Below are 23,856 nucleotides of genomic sequence, written 5' to 3' on the forward strand. Positions count from 1 at the left end.
ATGGAGTTCGTGTAGCATTAACCGGATCTGCGGAGACATTGTGTGGAAGCTGGATCTGCATGAGCCATGGAGCAGCAGTAGATGAGAGCTATGCATGGATTTAAGATTGTTGAGCAGAGGTTTTGATGGAAAGGAATTGCTAATTATCAAGCGTTTCACTAGATTTCACAGTCCAAGTAATACAACCACATATCGGCTCCCTCGTTCCTCCGAGTTGAAGTCACTTAGTGAGGCAGCGTTGTTGTAACAGGATATGTAGGGCATGTGACGCTGTAGAGAATTGAAAGAAAACACGATTGGAAAGGCATTCTTTTGCTTCAACTTTTGTTTCGATTCCGATTTTAATGCATGCCCTTTTTCAATTATTCGTGCTTCTGCCTCCATTATGCAAAGCAAATCTCCAAAGTCAAACTTTTCACAACACTCTTCCGTCCGTTTTTTAATGGAGTATATTTCCTACCTATGGAATTATTTTTTAGTGGCACAATTTTTTAAAGTTTAAGGAAAGAAGTATTTCAGGGGTATATGAAGGTGCTTTAATGAGATTTGAAGCAAATTGGAGTCATAAGTGAATTTGGAGTCATTGGTGTTTTGTCAATTTGGAGAGATAAGTGAATTTGTTTGAGTGAAAGTCATTATTGTAATTCAAAATTTACTTTGAGAGCGATTGAGTCATTACAAGCAATTTTTGAAGACAATTTGCAAGTGCGACATTCTCTTTGAGAAGTTTCCAAGACAAAGTTATGACATTGAAGAAAGATGTACTCCAGTAATTAATAAAATCATAATTTTTGTGGTGCTTGTGTCCTAGATCCGCCCGAAATTGAATAAGGGGATCTTAAGTACACTGTGTGTAATGAATGTGTGTGCATGACTTGTGTTCAGATTATCAAAACACTCTCTTTGTATTATGCTTAAACAACTACATGCACATACGCAAGCTTAAGTATCAGAACACTTTATCAAGATCCTGTAATCAAGCTTAAGTACACAAGCACAAAGCGTCACATCATCAACTTGATAAGATGATCTTTCAAGCAAGCACATTTCACATTATGTAATCAAACAAACTACAAGCAATCAAGAAGCAGAAACACATAATCAAGTTGTCAAAGACATTTCTACATCAACCTCCAATCGAGTTAATGAAGCTATAAACTCAAGCATTCCAAGGCAAAGTCTACATCCAAATTCAACGACAATGAGTAATTCTATAGCTTGCAAATATATTTATTTTTTTGTACGTCAATTTGTAATCAAAGTCAAATTAAGTTGAATTGTACGGGTGCATTCTCGGTTGTAACCAACACCCTAATTTGAATTGTTAAGGTGAATACATTAAGTCAAGTAAGTCTTCAACTGAGTCATCAAGATTGAACTTATCATTTGTTTTTTGGGTGCATTTTCGATAGTGTTTGAGTACATTCATGAAAGCACAAAGTGTCAGTAATAAATAAAGCAAGTTCAAGCAATCCATCTAGCAAGCAATCATCATCAAACGAGTGTGAATTCTAGTATTTTATTCTTCATGTGAGCGTATCATTCAAACAACAAAGCAAGCGAACGTGTCATTCAAACAACAAAGCAAGCGAATGTGTCATTCAAACAATCAAGCAAGAGAGCATGTCAAAATCAAGTGCGACAGTTCAAAGCACGACATCTACAACAAACGAGCCAGTATGAAGTGGATTGAAGCATTCACAACGTGTCAGTGAAGCTTTCAAGCAAAGCAATCGTCATCAAGCAAGCATGAAATCAAGAGTTCAAGCAACCAAGTTATAAAACTATAGCAAGTGTTTAAATCATTAGCAATAAGCAACAATACAAGTGAGCCTGAATTCAAAGTGAACAATCTAACATGGTGACACACATTCAACTGTCCCAAATTCTTAGCAATTTGATTTTATCATCAGCGGGCAACATGGTGAACATCAACAAAATAACTTTTGTTGATATTCAAGTACATCTTCAACATGCACATGAAATGATTGAGTTTCTTCAATTGGAGTCGCAACTTCAAAGAGATGAGTTGCAACAGAAGAGTGATGTTTCCAAGTCTTTCATCCGTACAAATAAAGATAAAGATGTTGATTCCAAGTCACTAATCCAACCAACTTCAAGTGTCAAAGTGGTCCCTGATCCAATTCAACTTTCTTCCAAACCAATCATCAAGCCATGGGAAGAAATCCAAAGTAACAGAAATCGACGAGGATTAGGATATGACAAAAATGAAAACAACTTGCATATCCCCGATTATTCTAAGCCGATCAAGTTCATTAGTGCAAGATTTTTTGGTCAAATATAATCAACAAGCCATGAGAAAGTTGCAGACAAACAGACATGTGTGCAAAATGAAGTTGCAGTCAAACCAAAATGTCACAGAACCAGTCATATGGAAGATCAGTGTTTTGAACTCCATCCTTGTCACCATTGTGGCAAGTCAAATCATTCATCAGCACAATGCAACAAGCAACAACCAGATTGAAGATTGATTACTCATGGCTTGATCCCTGGGAATGGTCATCCACGGTCAGAATATTGTATAAGTTTTACAATCAAATTCACTCACACATATTGCAGCCAACAGTAAAAATGAAGATGGTACTCTTCTGCAATTGAATGGGGGAGGACACTAGTGAAACACTCCTATACCTGAAGGGGGGAAGTTTAGAAATAATTTGAAGAAGCTTGTCTCTCCTTTCAACTGACAAAGGGGAGAAAGTGTTAATGAAATTGACAGTGATTGTCAGATTGAAGGTCTCGACAACATCAACAAAGCAGCCAATGGGCATTTTCATCAGTGAGTGAGCATCAACAAATTCACCAGTGGGAAATCGACAACAAAGTCAACAGTGAGCAGTTTTCAAACACAGAAAAATCAATAGTGAGTTGTTTTTCTTCAAATAAGCCAGTGGGCATCAACAACAAAAGTTGCAGTGAGTAGTTTTCATCAACAAATTCGCCAGTGGGAGATCAACATCAATGTAGCCAGTGGGCGTTCTCAATGTTTTGTCAGTGGACACAGGATGCTGATTTCAAGCAAAGGACAGATGGATCCTTTTGCAGCTTGGCACGTGATGGAGTTGTCAAGCAACATTTAGAGATGAATCAGACATGCAGATGACTCATGGTCTCTTCATATTGCAATTTCTTCAGCATCCAGCTTTGGTGGTTTTTCAGGCAGTGTTTTTTTGAGGATCAACTTGAGAACTTGGAAGAGGGTTCCTTGTTCTTATTTTGGACTTATCATTGGGGGGGGGGGGATGTTAGCCTCACTCTCACATTAAAAACAATTCTAATTCCAAATAATTAAATTAATTAAAATCATGAAAGTTAGGATTTAATCCTACCTTTCTAGATTGAGTTTGTTCCTCATGGTTAGGAGTTAGTTTAGGCTTAGTTGGTTGAGAGATTCTCTCCAACTAGTTAGACTCCTAGATTAGTGTGATGTTGAGATATTTTCTCAACAATAGTGTCCAAGATAGATGTACTATCTTGAGACCAACTTCCTCATGTATTTATTTGTACTATTATCATTCTTTGTACATTGGATTGATTAATAATGAGAATGTGAGGAATGTTGTAAGACTGAGGCCTTTTCCGCCATGTCTGGTTTTTCTATATGTCTGATATTTATTTTATTGAGTGTGTTATTATTAGTTTTTTAGTTTTCAACACTGACAAACCCCAACTAGGGTCTATTCTGCCAAATTTGCCTAGGATTTACACCTAGCTTTGAAACAAGATTGTCCACGGTGGGCAAAAATCGAGAGGTTTAAACCTTGTTTATGGGAGATTCAGACCTAGGCTTGTCTACACAAAAATCACTTGGAATAATGGAGAAATATAAGGTGTTCTAGATTAGCTATTGGTTGAGATTATAGGTCATGTTTATTTCTTGGATCATATATATGTATGAACATTCTAATTGATTGAAAATCCTCAACATATTCGTAATCATATATATATATATATATATATATATATATATATATATATATATATATATATATATATATATATGAGCATTTTGATTGATTGAAGAGGTGTGCCATGTGCAGACACTCTCATGGTGAGCTAGTCTCACCTGGGAGATGACCATGTCCTTCATAATTTATCCATTATTAATATTAATTGGTATTAGAGCTACATCATGGGGTTTTCACACTATTTGAGTCATATGCTATCAGGGATGCACCATAGCTGTGGAGATTAATGGTGATAGCAAAGAGTGAATCACCTAATTGAAAAAGCAAAGCATCAACATTGGTGCATTGGATTTGAAAACCCTATAGGCTAATAGATTCTTCCAAAACTCTGGTTGATTGTTGTGTATGATGCGAAAGTATAGTTTTGGCAAAGATCCTGTACAAAATATCCGTGTGGTTGATCATGCCTTTGGAGGTAGTTTGGCGGTGAATGGATTTTTGTGCAAAGATCTGAAGACAGTGAACGCCTTCAATTTTTTGTTTTGGGGGCCGTGGCGTTTCCTACGAAAATTTGAACATTGGGGCACTTGGTTCTATGTAGGATCATGAGTAGACGATAACCCATTATAAATTGTGTTGTGGTGTTATAGGACTGTGCTGAGCCACTTGTGTGAAACTGCAATAGAAGTCACAGATCATATATGATGCAGAACGTGCATATGTCACGCCATCTAGTAAGTAACATCTTCTGCGCATATAAAACCATCAATTCTGGTAGTGAGGTCTTCTACCAATGTCGGACCATTGAACCAGGATGTTGGCGTACTCCAGTGCAGGAGTAAAGCTACTGCTAATATCGATTTCTCTTAATGCCATATGTGGTGTTTTCAGTGTTTTCAAATTTTTTGGTTTGTGTTTTATTGGTTTTGCAGCCATTGATGTCAAGGTCTTGTTGGACGTTGCAAGTTACAGAGCATTGTTATGTGTATTAATATGTAATGTCATAGTATTTATGGCTGTCATTGAAGTGGCATTGGTCTGAACAACTATTGTCACAATTATGAGTCTGTGTTGGAACTGGTTATTCCACCAATACACAAATTTGCAAGAATTATTGATTACAAGATATGATGAAGACATGACACTGAAGATGGCATCAAAAGATGGTGATGGAAGCACCATCAAATATTAAAGGATGATGGATAGCTAAGTTAAAGTTTGTGTGAGTTTGTGGGATAGATTCACAAGAATGTTGTATTATGAGTCACACATCTTAAATATAAGCAAGTTTATGGTGTTTTGTAGTGGTCCTTGAATGGTTTGTAATATTATGTACTTGAATTGTATTGTTAGCCTTATAATGCATGTGTAACCCCATAAAGTTCGTGGTAATCTTAAAATCACTTTGGAAGTGCAAAGTTGTGGTAAGCCGAAAACCACTTTGCAGTGTAGGTTTGTGGTAAGCCAGAAACCACTCGTGAGAGTGAAGTGGACAAGGATTCTTGAAGGCATTGTTTAGGGTTAGCCAAAAAAACCTTGGGCATGGTTTAGGGTAAGTCGATAAAACCCAAAACATGGTTATGGGTAATTCGAGAAAACTGCAATGATGATGATGGAGGGGGATTTACAGGTATAGGTACATGTATGCAGATAAGGGTTGACTGAACCATGTACATGAAAGACATCCTAGTAGACTGGCGATTGGTACTCATGCATTCCAGTAGATGGTTGTTCCTTTATATGGACGTTGACATATTATTTTTTGATCATGTATGTAAATAACATGACCACAATTAGACTTTGCTGATTGAGATTGAGACAAGTAGTCATTAAAGCTTGGAAAAATATAATTCCTACTTGTCCTTGTTGTGATTCATTCTATGTTCAGGAGTTTTTTCCTAGTATTTGGGAGTTTTTTGAGGTCTAGTTGGTTGAGATATTCTCTCCAACTAGTTAGCTTCCTAGATTGGTGTGTGGTTGAGATATTAACTCAACCAAGAGATTGTATGTCCAAGATAAACTAACTATCTCAAGACATAACCTGATGTATTTATATTGTATTATTATTTTCATGTGAATACAATTATGAGTGCATTTAGAAAATCTTTGTTGGTATCATAGCATTATGAGCTAGAGTCTCTGGTTGAGTATGGTGTGTGGCTAAGTGTCACGTCTTTTCATATGACACAGCCACGATGTTCACAATACTTTTTAAGTAAAAAGTAATATTTACCTTTCATGTAAGAGCTTTTGTATCCTTGTTTCTTTTTTAACTTTTAAAATACTATGGGCTATTACCATGGGTTTTTTTAAAACCTCCTGTAAAAAGTAATATTTACCTTTCACGTAAGAGCTTTTGTATCCCTGTTTTTTCTTTAACTTTTAAAATACCATGGGCTATTACCATGGGTTGTTTTTAAAACCTCCGTTAAAATGTTCTCCATGTAAAAGTAAAACGTATTCCTTTTGTTTTTGTTTTGTTCTTTTTGTTTTTTTTTTTCCCTTAACTTTTTAAAATACCATGGGTAATTACCATGGGCTGTTTTTAAAACCACGGGCTTCTCCACGTAAAAAGTTTTAAATATACTTGGTATGAAATTTTGTATCCATTTTGTTTTTCTTTTATTTTTTATTTATTTTTCTTCTTTCTTTTATTTTATTACTCCCTAGAAAAAACCGAGAAAAGGAGAAACTCCCAAATATTGAGCAAAATGATTCAATTATACGGCAACAAGGTTGACGAATTTTGATAGCCAAAGACTTGGAATAGAGAACGAGCTTTGTGCACAGGTCAAACAACCTAGAGGACCAAACTGCTCCGATACCAAGTGAAGTGAAACAAAGTTCCTTCTAAAAATTAATTACTCCAAAAAACATGGAATGTCAAGATATCCATTTAGGATATAAATATTATATTAAATATATGAATAAAAATGATAATGATAATGATTTACAATGAGAACAAGAGGCTTGCTTATATATCACGCAAGTGTCTCTTCATGAAGAGTCATGTCTCATTTGAACATGCCTCTTCAACCTAATTACTAATTAACTAATAATTATTTATGATTATTATCATGTACATTAAATTTATATTATTTATATATTTTATTTGTTACACACACGTTGATTTATCTTGTTGACAAATGTCGTGTCAATATTCATACTGACACATAAAGCTACTCGTGTGGGATTTCAAAAAAGGGTCTAAAACCATAACACTGACTAGGATTTGGGGTGTGCAAAAACCTTAATCCTAGATAGCTATTAGGCCACATTAAACACTTGACCACTACGATAGGAAGAGATATATGTTTATGCTTTTATAGTTGACAAAAACATCTAAGTGTAATAGTGACACATAACAAAGAAAGTAAAAGATCTATAATTAAATTTTATGACTAGGAAGAAACGAGCAACGTATAGGTCCCACTTTTTAGTTGGATTTTTACCATATTGAATTTTCCTGCGAGCATAAATACATCTTAACTCTAGATGTATCATACCTAGAGAGGGATCAAATCATTTCCTCGAGTTTTCTATTCCAAAAAAGATTTTCACCTCTAAGAAGTTGACCCTTCTTCCCACACAATAGAAACACACATCAACAAAAGGAATTATGTATATATCTTAAATAAAGCAACATAATAATAAAATGTTTTCACCATCAAAATATCTCTCTATATAGTTGAAATTGATTTTTTTTTAATTTATGGTCAAATTAATATTTTTTAACATTGACATTAATTTTTTTACAACTTAATGTATTAACTCTAATGAAATATTTTAACAAAGATTCATCCTAACTCCAAATCTATCATTAAAGGGTTCAAATTCCTTAAAATATAGGCTATTTATCAAGTTGTGCACCTAGAAGGATTTGATCTATGTTAATGCATAATAGATTCAAAGTTAAATGAATGTATAGTGGTTTAATGATAGACCTAGTATTAAGATGGATCTAAGCTTGACATACATACATGTACACCATGTTTCAACTCAATGTTGATCATCCAAGCAATTGTGCATATCCCTCGTAATCAACAACACACCATTTAAATTTTGACTTTCAATTACTTTATATATGTTTAACTAGATATCATACACACAAGTATGTTATGCCATTCTCTTTCGAAGGTTTTGTTCTTCCATTGAGTTATAAAGAGTTGCCCATGTCATTCATGGGTTGGTTCAGTTCATTCTTCTCTTCCTCTATTATGGAAGCGGACAACTATTGATAAGTGTATTTAGGACTTGGAAAAATCAAGTTCGGATTCTCACTACAATTATTCCTTGCCAGTGACTAAATTCACATTGGAAAGGTTCCCCACTCAGGCAGACGAGTGAGTGCATGAGCAATCCATTGGTGGGAAAACATCAAAGATAGATAGTAGTTGGAACTAACTAGATAGCTAAGGGGAATGGGTCATTGCTCAAGATAGATCTGTTTCTCACTAAAATTCTTTCACACACATATATTGAAATATTCTATCTATATTCAGTATTCATTTTATTATTATTGTTATTAACAATTCACATATTTTTTTGTTATTAATATTTTTTAAAATGCCAAGTGTCTATGAAAAAATATACATTTACATCATCCACATTAGCTTTGACCACAATAAGAAATTTTGACTTTCAATAACTTTGTAGTTTTAAATATAACGCACTGAAAGAAATCTTAGAGTATAATCTAAAATTGTTAGAATTCACCTTCACTTTTATATTCACTTTAATATTGTTCACTTTTTCATACATGTAATAATAAAAAATCCAAAAACATTCCACAAAAGTCAAACCCCCCCCTCATTATAGAGCCCAAACTCAAACTAATTAATTATTTCCCATTTCCCAATAATTATTTCATATGTTTTGAATAAGAGTAGCTAATCAACCTATACTTAAAAATAACAATCAATAACATAACAATCCAAAAACACCCAAACTCAAACTAATTAATTATTTCCCATTTCCCAATAATTATTTCATATGTTTTGAATAAGAGTAGCTAATCAACCTATACTTAAAAATAACAATCAATAACATAACAATCCAAAAACCTAAACCCCAAATTCAAACTTCAAACTTCTTTATATAGCCCAAACTCAAACTCATTAATTATTTCCCAATAATTATTTCACATGTTTTGAATAAGAGTAGCTAGTCAACTTAAAAATAATAATCAATAACATAACAATCCAAAAACCTAGACCCCAAACTCAAACTAATTAATTATTTCACATGCTTTGAATAAGAGTAGTTAGTCAACCTATACTTAAAAACAAGAGAGGCTGCGTAGCAGCTAGTCCCTACTTTGAGTGGGGAGATGGTCTATTAGGTAGGTTTGTCGAGCGAAGCATTATGCCACGGTCTTCATTGGAAGTAAGGCCACAGTAAAGATCGAAGCAGGAAGGCAGCAAGGAAAATCCCTGATAAATTCGCGAGAAAACCCAAAGAAGCCCAACACTGTCCGATCAACAGATCTGTTAGATCTACGGTCATCGCGTGCAAAATAGGCGCTGAGGTTTAATCTAGAAACGGACGCAATATTTTATTAAACTGAGTTAACAACCCAGTTAACCTGGACCGTCCGATTAAAGGAGGTAGATCCGACGACAATCACGTTGAAAAATGAACGAGTTTTAATATAAAATTCAGACGCGATATTTTATAGAATACAGTTTGATCTAGTTGAGTTCCAGATCAATCGAATCCGTTCATTGTGAAGGGCACGATCCGACGGTGATCGCGTGGCAAAGATGTGCGCAGGTTAATTCAAGAATCAGACCCGAGAGGATTATAAGCTGGGTTTTAATTCCTTTTGGTTCCGTGTGTAAAATTGGGTTTTTGCCATATTTCGGGTAAATCAAAGAATTCTGCTATTTTAGCAGAAGAACGAAATATAAGTTTTAAACGAGATTTTCAATTGTTTTGAGCCCTGATAAAATGATCAGAGTTGATCATTTTAATTAAACAATTTGTTGTTAAGGACGATTCCTTTTGCCTGTTCGAAGGCGCCCTGGAGAATCTGGCAGCAATACGAGCTTTACAAGACCTTCAAAGACCGTGTGCCTTATCCTCCTAAGAGTTGTTTAGTCTTAGTGGAGATATTTCTGAGAGATCCCTATGAGTGGATTTCCTTTTCCACTTGTCAGTTCATAGCCTCCGCTCAGGGGTGGCATTCGCAGTGGACTCCTATGGCTGGGTCGTAAATTGTTCTGTCATAGCCATCTCATACACAAACTCACCTTGGATTGAAGGAGATATCATCAACTTTTAGATAAGAGTTGGAGGTCCATTGAAGCTTGGAACCAAAGCCCATGGAAGCTTGATTTCTATATAATATGTTTTTTACCGCAGCTCTCTATCTGCCTACGCCTGTGCCTTCTATCTATAAAATGAACGTCGAAGTCTCTAAGATCTTAAGTTATTGCTTATAATCCATCCGTGGCCTTCTTAGATGTCTTTTGCTGCCCTTAAGGAAACCTTGATTGCCATTCTCTAAACATGGAGATTGCTTAAGAAACAAAGGCCTCATCGCCGAAGCTAACTACTATCCCTGGATCGGATATTCCTCCATGAGCTAGCTGTATTCTGGTGCTCTTTCCTGAGCAAAAGTCTTAGTCCCTTGCAGGCTACGGTGGCTAGGAAGGTGAAGCAAGCATTGGTTGTGCAGGGGAAACACGACTTATGATCCTCTCATTTTAGACACCGCAACAACATGGGCTGCATTCACTGGTTTTAGACACCACAACAACATGGTTGCATAAACCAGACATAACAACAACATGCATACACCGCACATTGTTTGATCATCTGGTTTTCGACACAACAATATGCATTCAGCACTTGGCAACCTCAAGCTAACCTCAACCAACCTCAGCCGCCTTTAATGACTTTAGCTCAAGTCTGCTATAATAACAATAACATTTCAGCGTTTCATAACATTTAATATGTTAAACTAATACCATCATTAGTTGGACACTTTTGAAAGCATAATGAAATAGAGACTAATAAGTACACGTAATATATGCTTTTGGCCTCTCCACCTCGGGAAGAGGCCAAATAAGATGGTGAAATGATATGCGTCGAAAAACTTTGGTTTATAAGTGATCTTGACTACTAAAAAATAGGGGATTTAATTGTTTGACATCGCCAACCGATTACTATAGTCCCATGCCATCTGGCAATAATAGGGATAAATAATAATCAATAACATGTACATTGATGTGTGGTTTGACGGTGAGTCTACTTGGGCGAAGCCCAGGAGACCGCAGTTCAAATCTCATTGAGTACACTGACCTGTTGTGGTTGTAGCTAAAGGGACAAATTCCTCAATTCCATCTTGGCGGCACGTGAATATAGCTCTTGCTAAAAATCATAAGATCTTAGTATATCAACTTGCAGGTAGTTGGATGTACTCCTAGTGTTATAAAGGCAACTATGAGCATTGATCCTAGATCTCCCATAGATTAAAACTGACAGTGACCGATTGACCATGTGATTAAAAAAAAATCAATAACATAATAATCCAAAAACATTCCACAAAACATTTTAAAGCAAAAGCCTACCTCATTATAAACCCCAAACTCAAACTAATTGATTATTTCTCACTCTCAAACTAATTAATTATTTCGCATCTTTGAAAAGAGTAGCTAGTCAACCTATACTTAAAAATAATAATCAATGATTATTATCTCTATACTTAAAAATAATAATCAATGATTAAAATCGGTGATTAGTACCTCTAAATCTAAATTATGATAGATTTTAGATAAACATTACAATAAAATGTTTATACCATCCATGTGTGGTCAATTTGAGGAAGGACCTCTATTTTCCACTGTGTGATCAATGTAACGAGAACTCAGCAGATCATAAAAAACGACCGACAATCACGATAAACACAGTTCAATTCTGGTCTTTTCCAGTGCCGAGATGTTGTGCCTATTTTTTTGAAGTTGTGGTGTTTGAACGAATATGGCAGACTAACTAAACGCTTGTATTAAGCTTGTCCCATAATAAATTGAATTACATACTTATAAAGTTAAATTAATCACAACGAATTGTTTTGCAATTGCAATGATGCGAATTGTTCTGCAATTGCAATGATGTTGTTGAAACACTTCTTCAAATCAATGTATGTTAATGTGATAAACGCTAATTATGCCGAGTTAGAAGTCACGTTAATGCAACACAGACTAATTATGCTAAGTTGGCATAGCCATTAAAAGCCTGTATTTGCACAAGATCACATGGAGGAGCAGGATAGGTGAAATAACACATTAGTTTAATTCCAACAATAAGTATGTTTTACATTCAGATTTAAAATCCTGTATTTGCACAAGATCACATGGAGGAGCAGGATAGGTGAAATAACGCATTACTTTAATTCCAACAATAAATATGTTTTACATTCAGATTTTGCCTGCTTCAAAAAAGTTGAGCTTTAGGCTTAATTATGCAAGAGTGCAGCAGCCTCTTGGACCAATGGGACCGTGGCATAGACAAATGAGTCTGTATCTCTGTGTTCTTGCTCCCATGAATTTGAGGCCCCTCCTTGTGCCATTTTTCTAACAAATGAGACAAATAACCTCCAATTTTCAGGCTGGAACAAATGCTGGTTCATTCTCAAATAAGTGAATGCACACATGGGTTCCACTGTGGTGTTATGACCATCTTCTGGTAGTCGGAGATTGGCATTCCTAACGATCTGCTCGTATGCACCTTCGTCAAATCTTGGAAGAGCATTCTCCCCAGCAAGAGGGGCCCCAGCTTTCCGTGTTGCAAGAATGACTTGTTTGATCAGTTTCTCTGGGGAGCATTGTGCATCTCCTGGCTGTTCCCAATCTTTCATTTCAATGCAAGTAAAATTGAAAATCACCCCATGTCTCGCAAACATGGAAGCTATTGGCTGATACCCATCTCTGAATCGGGTATTATAATATCCAGCAGTGAGCTCAGGAGCATGGGATCTGGTTCCATAATGCCAATGTATTCCAGCCACTTTGCCAGAAAGCTTGACACCAGTGCCACGAAAAATGGCTTCAGCTGCTGTTAGGATTCTCTCTCCATGATCAAGAAGCATACCAGAATACCACTCAAGGAAAAACTCACCATAAGGAGTATTCCAGCCACCATCTCTTCTGAAAAATGGTGTGTCCTCAGGCCAGTTGTTGTAGTGGCCTGCGTCACTTGGGCCCCCATTACCCCATTCCTTCTTGCCAGCAGCTTCAGCTACGACTTTAAGATTAGAGACCATATACTGCAATACAAGGATATCCAAACTAGTTAATAAGGGACATTGACCCCAACAGCTTTAAAAACTTAAATAGCAGCTATATATGCATATATAGCAGCTATACATATGCATAGCTATAAAAAAGGTAAGGTAAGATGCAGCTCCGTTCTGTAAAAGAATAATTTAAGAAAACGTTTGTAAATACCTTATCATAGCACTGAAATGCTCCAATTCCTGGGAATCTCCAGGTACCATTACTCTCAGGATAAGATGGATACCTCAGCTCTCCTGCAGGACCCATTCCTACTTGAATTTCCTGTATTATCATGGACAAATTACGCCCATGTTAGACAAATTTCAGTTATAGATTCAAATCACGAGCTTACTTAGACATACAAACGATTCAAATCATGAGTTTACTTTGACATACAAGCAAAAGAACACAAGCTCAAAAAAACACCCAGGTAGATAGTTTAGGGCTGTGATAAAAAGCTGGATCAATATACATTAGGGAAATTGGACATATGAAGACTGAATAGATATGTAAGACTTGTAGTATGCATGACAGTCTAGGCTTATTCACAAAAGTTGGGACACAGGTTAAAACATTTTCAGGGTAAATGCATTTATGTAAATGCAAACAGGTCAAGAACAAGTTAAAGAAGGCAGCAGACAGTTTTGATAACAACATTGAAGGCTTTTACCCTGCAATACAAATTCAGAACAATTTACATTGATTTGTTCAAACTGAATAGACGCCTCTTCATATTCTCAGAACTGGAAATATAAAAAATATACTAGATCCAAGAAAATTACTTCTTAGCCATTGGACCAAAACCTGTATAAATACATAGAAAAGAAGCCCTGTTCATTAAAGCTGGGGCCAAAACAGGTTATAGCATTTTTAGCCAAATGATATATCTTGTACAAAATTCATAAATACAAGGTTGGTCATGTTAATTGTTCATAAGCCATCATATATAGCCACATGGAAAAGAAGCCCTCTGATAGGGTTACATAGAAATACTTGGGTCATGCAATCTCTATGGAAAATAGCTCACTATCAATATGCAAACTCTGGTAAAACTGATGTTGGGGGCAAACAACTTTTTTAAGAGAGGTGGTGGCAGAGAAATCACTGTGCCAACTATGTGGTAAAAATGAGGTGCAACATGGAAGATATTGAGGTATTTAAGAAAGCAGTTCAGAGAGTGCATGTTGGGCCAAGTATATGCCCAAAAATTAAGGTCTTGTGGATTTGGATGAGATAAAATAGACATGATAACCAGTAGGACCTTGGTTAGCTGGTAAAACAGGAATGTCTCAAACCTACCAAAGGTTTCAATCTTCAAAACACAAGTTTTCCAAGTCATGGACCATCTTACTTGATCATAGACTGGGCCAAGTGCAAATCTGGGCGAACTTACTGCTTCTCAATCACAGGGATCTTTTGATTTGAGATAGGATGGAAATCTTTGTGCAAAGAACCAAGGTTTGATCTTCCATCAGTTAGCGCCAGATACAGAGATACAAATCCTACACAATGCAAATCCTAGGTAAATTTGGCAGAATACATACCAAGTACAAATCCCAGGCAAATTTGGCTGAATAGATACCCCACCTGTAACTTCTCGGTTGCAGGATATTTCCCAGTGGCAGGGATCTGGTTCTTTCAATTTGAAATAAGATGGGGATCGGTTGAAGGGATCTTACCTAGTTGCAGGGATCTGGATCTTTCGATTTGTGATAGGATGGGGATCTCTGAGTTCGCGAATAAGTATGATACCGACATCCCAAGGTATAAAAGATAACTAAACATCGAGTTAATTTCAACTAAGCCTCTGTCAGGCACAGCGAGGCAGACAGAGATTGTGGAAGACATGCAAGCATAATCTTGGGTGGGTCTGAAAGAGTTAAGAATATGTATTCTCTCATGGTGATAGGTTTGAATCCACTGGTTAAGTGGAGAGGTATTTTGTCCCAGGAGGAGTGCCTTCCATTGGGGCTAGTCTGTGACTTAAAACCATTCAAATTACTGTTTGCCAGCTCAAAACCAAAATAAAAATATAGACCATTATGAGAGCAACACTCTTCTTGACTCTGATTCAAGATGCTTTTAAATGCAAGCAAGAAAAAAAGTCAACATATACACTTGGGTAAGACATGTGACCAAACAACGAATCATGTTGTAACTAATTAAGATAAGAGAATACAAGAGAAATAAGAAACATCTGTCCCAGAGAACTATATTATTACTGGATAAAACTTACCACAATGGTTTCTCCCAGAAGATCCTTAAAATTCTCCTTGAAACTCCTCATGTAATCAGCATAGCATTGAACAGGCGTTCTTCCCTTCAAAACTGGGAGATTATCACATCCCAACGAAATATACTCATAGTTTCGCCTGCCCCACTGATCTGTGTAGGCCAGATCATTATCACGGTTTATTTCTTCAACAACCCATTTAGGCAATGGAATACTGCACAATCACAATCCACATAAACATTCAAGTCCTGAACCAAAGTGCAGCACAAAGAAGGGAAATTTCACATAAATAAAATGAACTTTCACAGCGAAAATATTAGAGTTTTATAGGGAAACTTAGCGTTCATACTTGACAGAATCCCCAACATTTCCGCCACACTGGTGAAATGACATCACAGCCTGGACTTTCAATCCGTGTTTCTTCGCCATTTCCAGCAGCTCTCTGTATCCAGACCAGTTATACTGGCCTGGAGCTTCCCGTTCAACAAGACCCCACCAAACATCCACCATAATTCCCTCAACACCAGCACTCTTCAAAGCCTGAAGACTGGCATTCATAGCCTTCCGTCTGTTGACGGTATTGTTATGGGTTATGCTATCCAGAGGTAGCATAACAAACACAGGGACTCCCCCACCTCCGTGTTTTTTCACGGAAGCCAGAGGCGAGGCATGCACTTTTTCTTCATATCTCTCCTCAAATTGGGCTCCAGTTCCAACTTCCCTGTCGGTGGAAGGAGAAGCCTGAGTTTGGGTGTCAAATGCTTTGCAGGCCACCGCCAAATCTGGCCGAATTCCTCCATGTTGTCCTACTGGGCTATGAACAGACCTTCTACACCGGACATTGGCAGAGGGAGAAGAATTCCACGGGCTTACAGAAGGTGAAGAAAGTAGCAGTGGGTGAATATCAAAATCTACCTTGGGTCTCTGAGTTTTAGAACTCAGGCCTGACCGAGGCTTCCATTGAGCTGATATAATACTTCCAGCCCCATCTAGGCAACAATCAGAAGATGTCTCGGAATATGAAAGCTTATCATGGGCTACAATACTTCCGCACAATGACCCAATTTGATGGGGAATTACCAGAGACATGATGACAAATTTCAAGAAACACAAAACAAAATCTAGTGAAGATAGCAGAGCTTTATACAAATCCAATTAAAAACCACAGGAACTGATCAAATCAGAACGACTATATGTACACTTTAGGTTCGGATGTAGGTATGCACAAAATCAATGAACCCAAAATGGGGATTTCTACAGGTATCAACAGAACAAGGAACCCAATAGCAATTTCTATTTGGGTTGAGTATGCACAAAACAATCAACAGAGCAGTAATTTCTATCTGGACACGCACGAGGGCTTTCTGTTAAAGACAAATACTAGATTGAAGCCCTCCCTCGACAATTTGGGGATTGAATCTGAATAAAATTTAGTCAATCTGGTGACAACCCAAGTGAATTTATGTATAATGAAAGATCGCCAACAGGATTTCTGTACAAAAGACTACGGGGATTCTTCGACAAATTACACGGAATATTAAATACAGGGGAAACAAGGGGGCAATTCGTATGAGAAGAGTATACAGCACTACACAGCAATTGCAATTTGAGAATGGATACCGTTGCAGAAAAGCCGACGCTTGAACGAATGATTCTGGTATGTGGGGATTCTGGGCAGGTTGGATCCCCAATAAATAGATGAATTCCCCCATTGGATTGATCCAAACACTGCTCTTGCCACGTGTAACGATATCAGCACATTCTGTGGCACCGGTGGGCAAATTCGTGGAAATTATTCCATTTACGCGGTCTATATTGTTTACTGGACAGAGGGTGTGGATCACAGTCCTGCGGCTGAGATTAATCCTCCCTGTGGACCCGGACATTGGAGATGTTATGGGATTGTCGTGGCTGCGTGTAGAACTCTCTGGAATTTATTTTATCTAAATTTGAAAATTGAGGATAATTTTGAGTTGTCGAAACAAGGAATTTAAACTGGAAAAAAACGTTTGACAACTACTTCGTGTTCAAGTAAAATGCAACCACCTGGCACCGACTCTGCATTTTTTTTAATGGATATACGTCAAGATATATATATTTTATTTTTTTAATGGATATACGTCAAGATATATATATTTTATTTTTTCTGGATGTGGACTTGGGAATACAAAGTCAATCTCTGTCGTACAAAGGAAATTCTTTTTTGTATCTGTCTGCAGTTTTCTAGAGTTATATTTTATGTTGTTAATGGGGATTTAAATTTTAAAAGTTCGTTTTATAAAAAGATTGATTTATTATGAAATAATTTAAATGATTAAAATTTAAAAATACAAAATAATGTTTAAAATATTAATATTAAGTTAATATATTTATTAATATAAAACCGTGATTAAAAAATTAAGCTAATGTGTTTATTATATTATCAGAATTTAAATTTTGAAATAAAAGTAAATACAAATAAATAATTTTGTGTGGTGTTAAATGGATTTTAATAGAAATGAATATGTTTATTAATATTATCAGAATTTATAAAAATAAATATAAACACCTAATTTTGTGTGGAGTTGTTTTTAGTGCAGATTTTTTGGAGATTCCGGTGACGGAATCCAGCTGAAAAAATTGAGGTTAAATCTTGACTTGTATTATTTAAAATGGTTTTTTAACTGCATATTTGGATTCAGCAACCTGAAAAACCCTAGGACCCTTTCATTGTGCAGAAATTCCTATCAAACTTGTGATTTCAATAAATTACTGCCGGATTTTAGAGAAATTTGATCGGAAAAACCCACGGGAAAAGCCTCCAAAAAATCTCACTACAGACAACTCCATTTTGTGTGGTGTTAAATGGATTTTAATAAAAATAAAGAAAAATTTTAAAGATTAATTTAATTAATTGAGTTCTCATGGCTAAATATTTCACTTATTAAGAAGTAGGGTCAATTCTCCACCAAATATAAAAATAAAGATAACAAAATTAGTATCAACTACTATAAAATTAAGGAAAGATAACAGAATTAGTATCAACTACTGTAAAACTATTTATAGGAATGAATGGACGTTGATACTGAATATTAAACTTATAACCAAAAAATAAAGTGTTAACAAAATATTAAATTATAAATATATAGGATAGAGACAATATAATTAATATTAAGTATTTTAAATTTATTTTTGGGAATGAATGGAGGGTGAAACATTACAATTATAGTAATAAAATAAATTGTTAAAAACATACTAAATTATAAATATGTTTTTTTGTTTTGTTTTGTTTTGTTTTTTTTTAAATAAAGAATCTCAATAGATAAAGAAAAAAATTATTAAATTATAAATATGTTTGTTTTTTAATGTAGAAAATATTTTTATATTTTATGTGAGGAATATGGATAGATAAAGATAACATAATTAGATAAGATAAGATAACGTGTTTTTATATTTTATGTGAAGAATGTGAATAGATAAAGAAAAAATTATTGAATTATATAGATAAAGATAATATAATTAGATAAGATAAGATAAGGTGTTTTTATATTTTATGTGAAGAATGTAATAGATAAAGAAAAAATTATTAAATTATAAATACGTTCGTTTTTTTAATGTAGAAAATATTTTTATATTTTATGTGAGGAATATGGATAGATAAAGGTAAAATATTTTTGGGAATGAATGGGCCATCAAACATTAAATATAAGTATTAAAATTATAGCCATAAAATAAAATGTCAAAAAATTATTAAATTATAAGTATTTAGGATAAAGATAACATAATTAATATTAATGTAATGGCCTCGCCAATTAACCTACACGATTATAAAGTTTTTTTTTTAATATTTACACATATTTTACCACCCTGCATGGTTCTGTACGTAATTGCTTTTCCGATTTTAATGTCACCTACACGCGACAACCATAGAAAAGGATTATGAATGGAATTATCTGGATGACCTTAATCATATTGGGAAATATCCCACGGAAAATAGGGTATTGTCTGTGGATTTAAATGCTGCATGCTGTTTCCGGTCCACCTGGCTTATGGCATTTATGTTGGCTGACTTGTTCATGTGATGGGGGTTCCTTTGCCTCCGCGCCCTCGGGCTTCTCCCCGCATCGACGGTGGAGATGGGAGATAGCCCATCCGAGGGTGAAGCTAGCTCGATGCATATCAATTCGGTTTATTGCTCCAATATGGCTTTCAACAAAACACTTGGTTTCAACTCTGCACAACTTCATTTCCTTCTCGAAGTCGAATAGGCTTAGAACCTCGGCTTGACGAGGGAGGGCTATCATCCTGCTGCCTAGCCGCATTTCCAGATCGGCTTGGAGCTGTTTCCTTTCACGACAGAGGTCTTTGGTGAGTATTATCACAGTGTTATCTGTCTACAAGTTACAGTTCTTTTTTTTTTTTTTTTTTTCTACTCAGCCCGAGGTTCCTAACACATTACAGGCTTGATTTGCTCTCTATAGGTGTGGATTCTAGTTCTTGTTTCCGTGAATCATGTATGGGTGTTGGTGTAGCTGTCTCCAAGTTCGGTTGATGGGTATGTTCTTCTATTCCTCTGTGTTCTATATTCTTTTTTAAGCTACAGCAAGTAATGAAGGCCTTTCTGAATAAGTAGAGTTGCTTATTACCTTTGTCGACTAGAGAGGGCCCTCTGGCCCATTCCTTATAGCTTTTCTCTTCCGCTTAATGGCAAAGTATTGACAGGATTCAAACCTGACGGGTCTGCCCAGCGCTCGCAGGGTTGGGAATCCTTTCTTCGAGAGGGTTACTTCTTTAAACTGTGGACTGTATTTTGGATGAGCCCTCGAGCTCTGTTACACTATTGTTCATGTAATGGATATTCTGTTAAATGATTTTATTCAGGTTCTTACCCTGGAGAACATTTTTTACTCCTGGGTTTTACGGCTATTCATGCACACAATGCTTTTATGTATAATTCCAGTTTTTTTCTCCTACTATTGGTCTAGCCTCTACAACCTAAATTCTGTTGGTTAAGGGGTAAATACCTACCCTGAGGTGCATTACCTTTCGCCTTGGAATTTCTCTGTATTTACAAACCCTTTGTTAATTTTATAAGTTATGGAATTATGTTGAATATGCCACTGTAGCAGTGTATTCTTGCAAATATATATAATATATGTTGTCGTTCTGTGCACTCCTCCGTTGCCAGCGGGGGGTTCCATTTCGTATTGTATAATGTTCAGCTTTTCATATTGTATGATGTATTGTATAATGTACACCGCACGATAGCAAGGGTTTTGTTCTACCCAGGTTTAATTTTCTTGCGTGACATTGAATGAGAATCTGGCTCTGCATACTACTAGACTCATGTGTATATCCTACAGGATTATTACTTAAATTTGCCCTCAGATATGCATTCTCTCTGAGCTATTCGTTTTTGTATGAGGCCGAGACTTATAAGATTTGTTTTGCAGTCATTTTTCATGTATATGTGTATATTTGTCTGAATGCTTATCTCGCTGTCTCATAGATGGATTTTGCATGCGGAGAAGGGTCACTAAACCCTACTTATAAAGTCTGCATCCCTTCGCAGTTGTGACTATGCTGCTAAGAAATTTTTGTCTTATATGTATATCATTATTCCGCAAATGCTTCAAGGTTCTAATCTGAAACATTATATTTTCCTACATTTTCTTTGTGATAAGCATATGAACAGATTTGAAGAAAGAGCTCTGTTGGCCCTTCTGTTGTTTAACAGAATGTTTCTTTTTTTTATTACAAGAGCAATTTTTTAGAAGACCCTGAACCCATGGTGAACCTATGGATTTCTTGTTCTGATTTGCTATTTTTCCTTCTACTGTAATTTCTGAAAGAGTCTCCTAGTAGACCATTCCCACATTTAACTCTCAGAATTTTAAAGAAGAGAAAACAAGATTCAAATTCTTCACAAGCGACAAACACTATTGTCAGTAAAAGTTTCCCTAAGAGAACAGTCATTTCCCGCTCAGCTACCCGTCCTGGTTTCCTATAAGAAAACTTCTCTCACTCCCTTCCCACAATGCACAGAGGAAAACCAAGGAGGAGAAACAAGATTAACATTATACAGACTTCTAAAATAATCCTAATACATAGTTTCTTACGTACTTGGAGTCCTCCGCTGAAAAGTTGTTTCTGATAGTCACCTGAATCAGGGTCTGTTGTCTTCAATCCACCCAACCATGAGATTCATCCTTCAGGACCAGAATCTCCCCCCTTGCTTCTTGCTAGACCGCAGTCTTCTGCAAGTGCTCAAAGAACGAGCAGGGCTATCTGGTCATCACCAGACTTAGCCACCAGATTTCTTTTCCTTCACCTCTACCTGTCTCTACAGTGCAGATTTTTCCTCTCCTCCCCTCCTTTTCTCTGGAAACTCTTCCAGTTAGGGGAGGTAGTTAGGGTTGCTTCCCCAGCAACTGTCTTTCCACCTCAAGAGGACAACTTCCTCCTTGAGGATTTTTCCTTTTTAGGGAAAACACTTTTTTTTTGGTTTTTCCTCATCATGAGAACAAATTATATTTAAATTTTTAAAATAGATAAAAGTAACAGGTTCAGTTTTAAATTTACCACAGTAAATTAAATATTTACATTTTTAACCTGGGGCATCACATCTTCCCCCCCTGAGATTGGACATCGTCCCGATGTCTTTCAGCTATGAACAACCCTGGATAAGCCCTTTTCATAAGTTCTTCATCTTCCCAGGTGGCCTCGTCAGGCCCAAAGTGCTGCCACTGCACTTTAACTTGGGTAATATCCCGCTTCCGCAGCGTTACTTCTCTCCGATCGAGGATGCTCAACGGTTCGACCCGGATTTCTCCTTCCGGTTCTACCTGCAACAGCAACATCCTACGTTAGTTTTTCTTTAAAAGAAAACATTTAGATTGATCTATCAGAGATAATTCTCACCTGAATATTCTGCCATTTAATCACATGCTTAGGATCATAAACATATTTCTTTAACATGGAGACATGAAAGACATTGTGGACTCGTATGTGACTTGGCAGAGCGAGCTGGTAAGCTACCGACCCAATTCTTGCTAAGATCTGAAATGGTCCACAGTATCGAGGTGCCAATTTAGCACACCCGCTCCACTGCAATGAGCTCTTTTTTGCTCGAATTCTCACATACACATGATCACCGACCTGATATTCCTTAAACCTCCTTTTCTGGTCAGCGAAGTTCTTTTGCCTATCTTGAGCCGCCTTCAAATTAGATCGTACCCTTTTTACCAGTTCCTCCATCTCCTTGAGCATTTCAGGACCTAACAACAGTTTGTCTTCTGGTCCACTCCAGCTCGAGGAGGTGCGGCACTTCTGCCCGTACAATACTTCAAAAGGGCTCATTAGCAATGATGTGTGGTAGCCATTATTGTATGCGAATTCAACCAAGTGTAGGTAGTCCTCCCACTTGGTTGGTTGCTGCATCACATAAGCTCTCAACATGTATTCCACCACCTGGTTCACCTATTCGGTTTGTCCATCAGTTTGAGGGTGATAAGCCGTGCTAAAGTTCAGCTGAGTTCCCAACTCCTCAACAATGTTTTCCAAAAGATCGATGTAAATTTCACATCGCGATCCAAAATTATCGTCTTTGGCAACCCATACAGCTTAAATATATTTTGCATGAACACGTGGGAAATCTGCACATCTCTGTAGGTAGATTGTACTGGTATAAAATGTGCTAACTTACTTAGCGTGTCCACCACCACCATGATGGAGTTGTTATTTTTCTTTGACTTAGGCAAACTGGTTATAAAGTCCATGGAGATGGTTTCCCACTTCCATTCTGGAATGGGTAATGGTTGTAACAAACCCACAGGATGCTGATGTTCTGCTTTAACTTGTTGACATTCTAGATAGCGTGCCAAATAACCAGCCACATCTTTCTTCATTCCCAGCCAATAATATTCTTTTCGAAGTGCTGTGATCTTTTGATATCCTGGGTGTCCAGCGTAATGACTCTTATGATATTCGTCCAATATCAGATTTTTAATGCTGTTCTGATTGGGCATGTACAACCTTCCCTTATAATACAATAGTCTAGCATCATCCAGGGCATAATCCGGTTGTTTTCCTTCACTGGTTGGTTGCTGTATTTGCTATTTTATTTGCTGATAAACAACATATTGTTCGGCTGCCTTTTTAATCATTTCCCCGAAGGGGATTTTCCCTTCACTGCAAGAAACTTCGTATAGGCAATGCAATTTCCGACTCAACGCGTCCGCCACCCGGTTCTCCTTTCCTTTTAAATGCTTGATTTCAAAATCAAAACCACTTAGGAAATCTACCCACCGTGCTTGCCTTGCATTTAGAGTGGGCTGGCTAAAATAATTGGTTAGACTGTGGTGATCTGTCAGCAACAGAAATTTTTTCCCCATAAGGTAATGGCGCCACATTTTCAGGGCGTGAATCAAAGCTACCA

The 23,856-nt window shown here is 36.5% G+C and overlaps 1 protein-coding gene across 1 annotated transcript; it reads right to left on the reverse strand.

Moving 5' to 3' along the window:
* Window positions 1-12,299: 12,299 nt before the first annotated feature.
* Window positions 12,300-17,111, reverse strand: LOC149211996 (beta-amylase 1, chloroplastic-like). The gene is made up of 4 exons (XM_089391644.1): window positions 15,790-17,111; window positions 15,444-15,654; window positions 13,379-13,489; window positions 12,300-13,197 (listed from the first exon to the last, which is right to left on the reverse strand). Exons 1-4 carry the CDS (start codon window positions 16,527-16,529, stop codon window positions 12,388-12,390), a joined length of 1,872 nt encoding a protein of 623 aa, XP_089247770.1. The 5' UTR covers window positions 16,530-17,111; the 3' UTR covers window positions 12,300-12,387.
* Window positions 17,112-23,856: the final 6,745 nt, after the last annotated feature.

The sequence above is a fragment of the Pinus tabuliformis genome, chromosome 1_1 (genome assembly GCF_031772625.1).
Source record: "Pinus tabuliformis cultivar Carrire ecotype Pingquan chromosome 1_1, CPIR1, whole genome shotgun sequence".
In the NCBI taxonomy this organism is placed as follows: Eukaryota; Viridiplantae; Streptophyta; class Pinopsida; order Pinales; family Pinaceae; genus Pinus; species Pinus tabuliformis.

Coding starts and splice junctions, on each gene's coding strand:
- LOC149211996 (XM_089391644.1), bottom strand. CDS start 16,529: ATGTCTCTGGTAATTCCCCATCAAATTGGGTCATTGTGCGGAAGTATT. Junction 13,490..15,443: donor TTCTGGGAGAAACCATTGTG/GTAAGTTTTATC, acceptor ATGATAATACAG/GAAATTCAAGTAGGAATGGG. Junction 13,198..13,378: donor CATTTCAGTGCTATGATAAG/GTATTTACAAAC, acceptor CTTGTATTGCAG/TATATGGTCTCTAATCTTAA.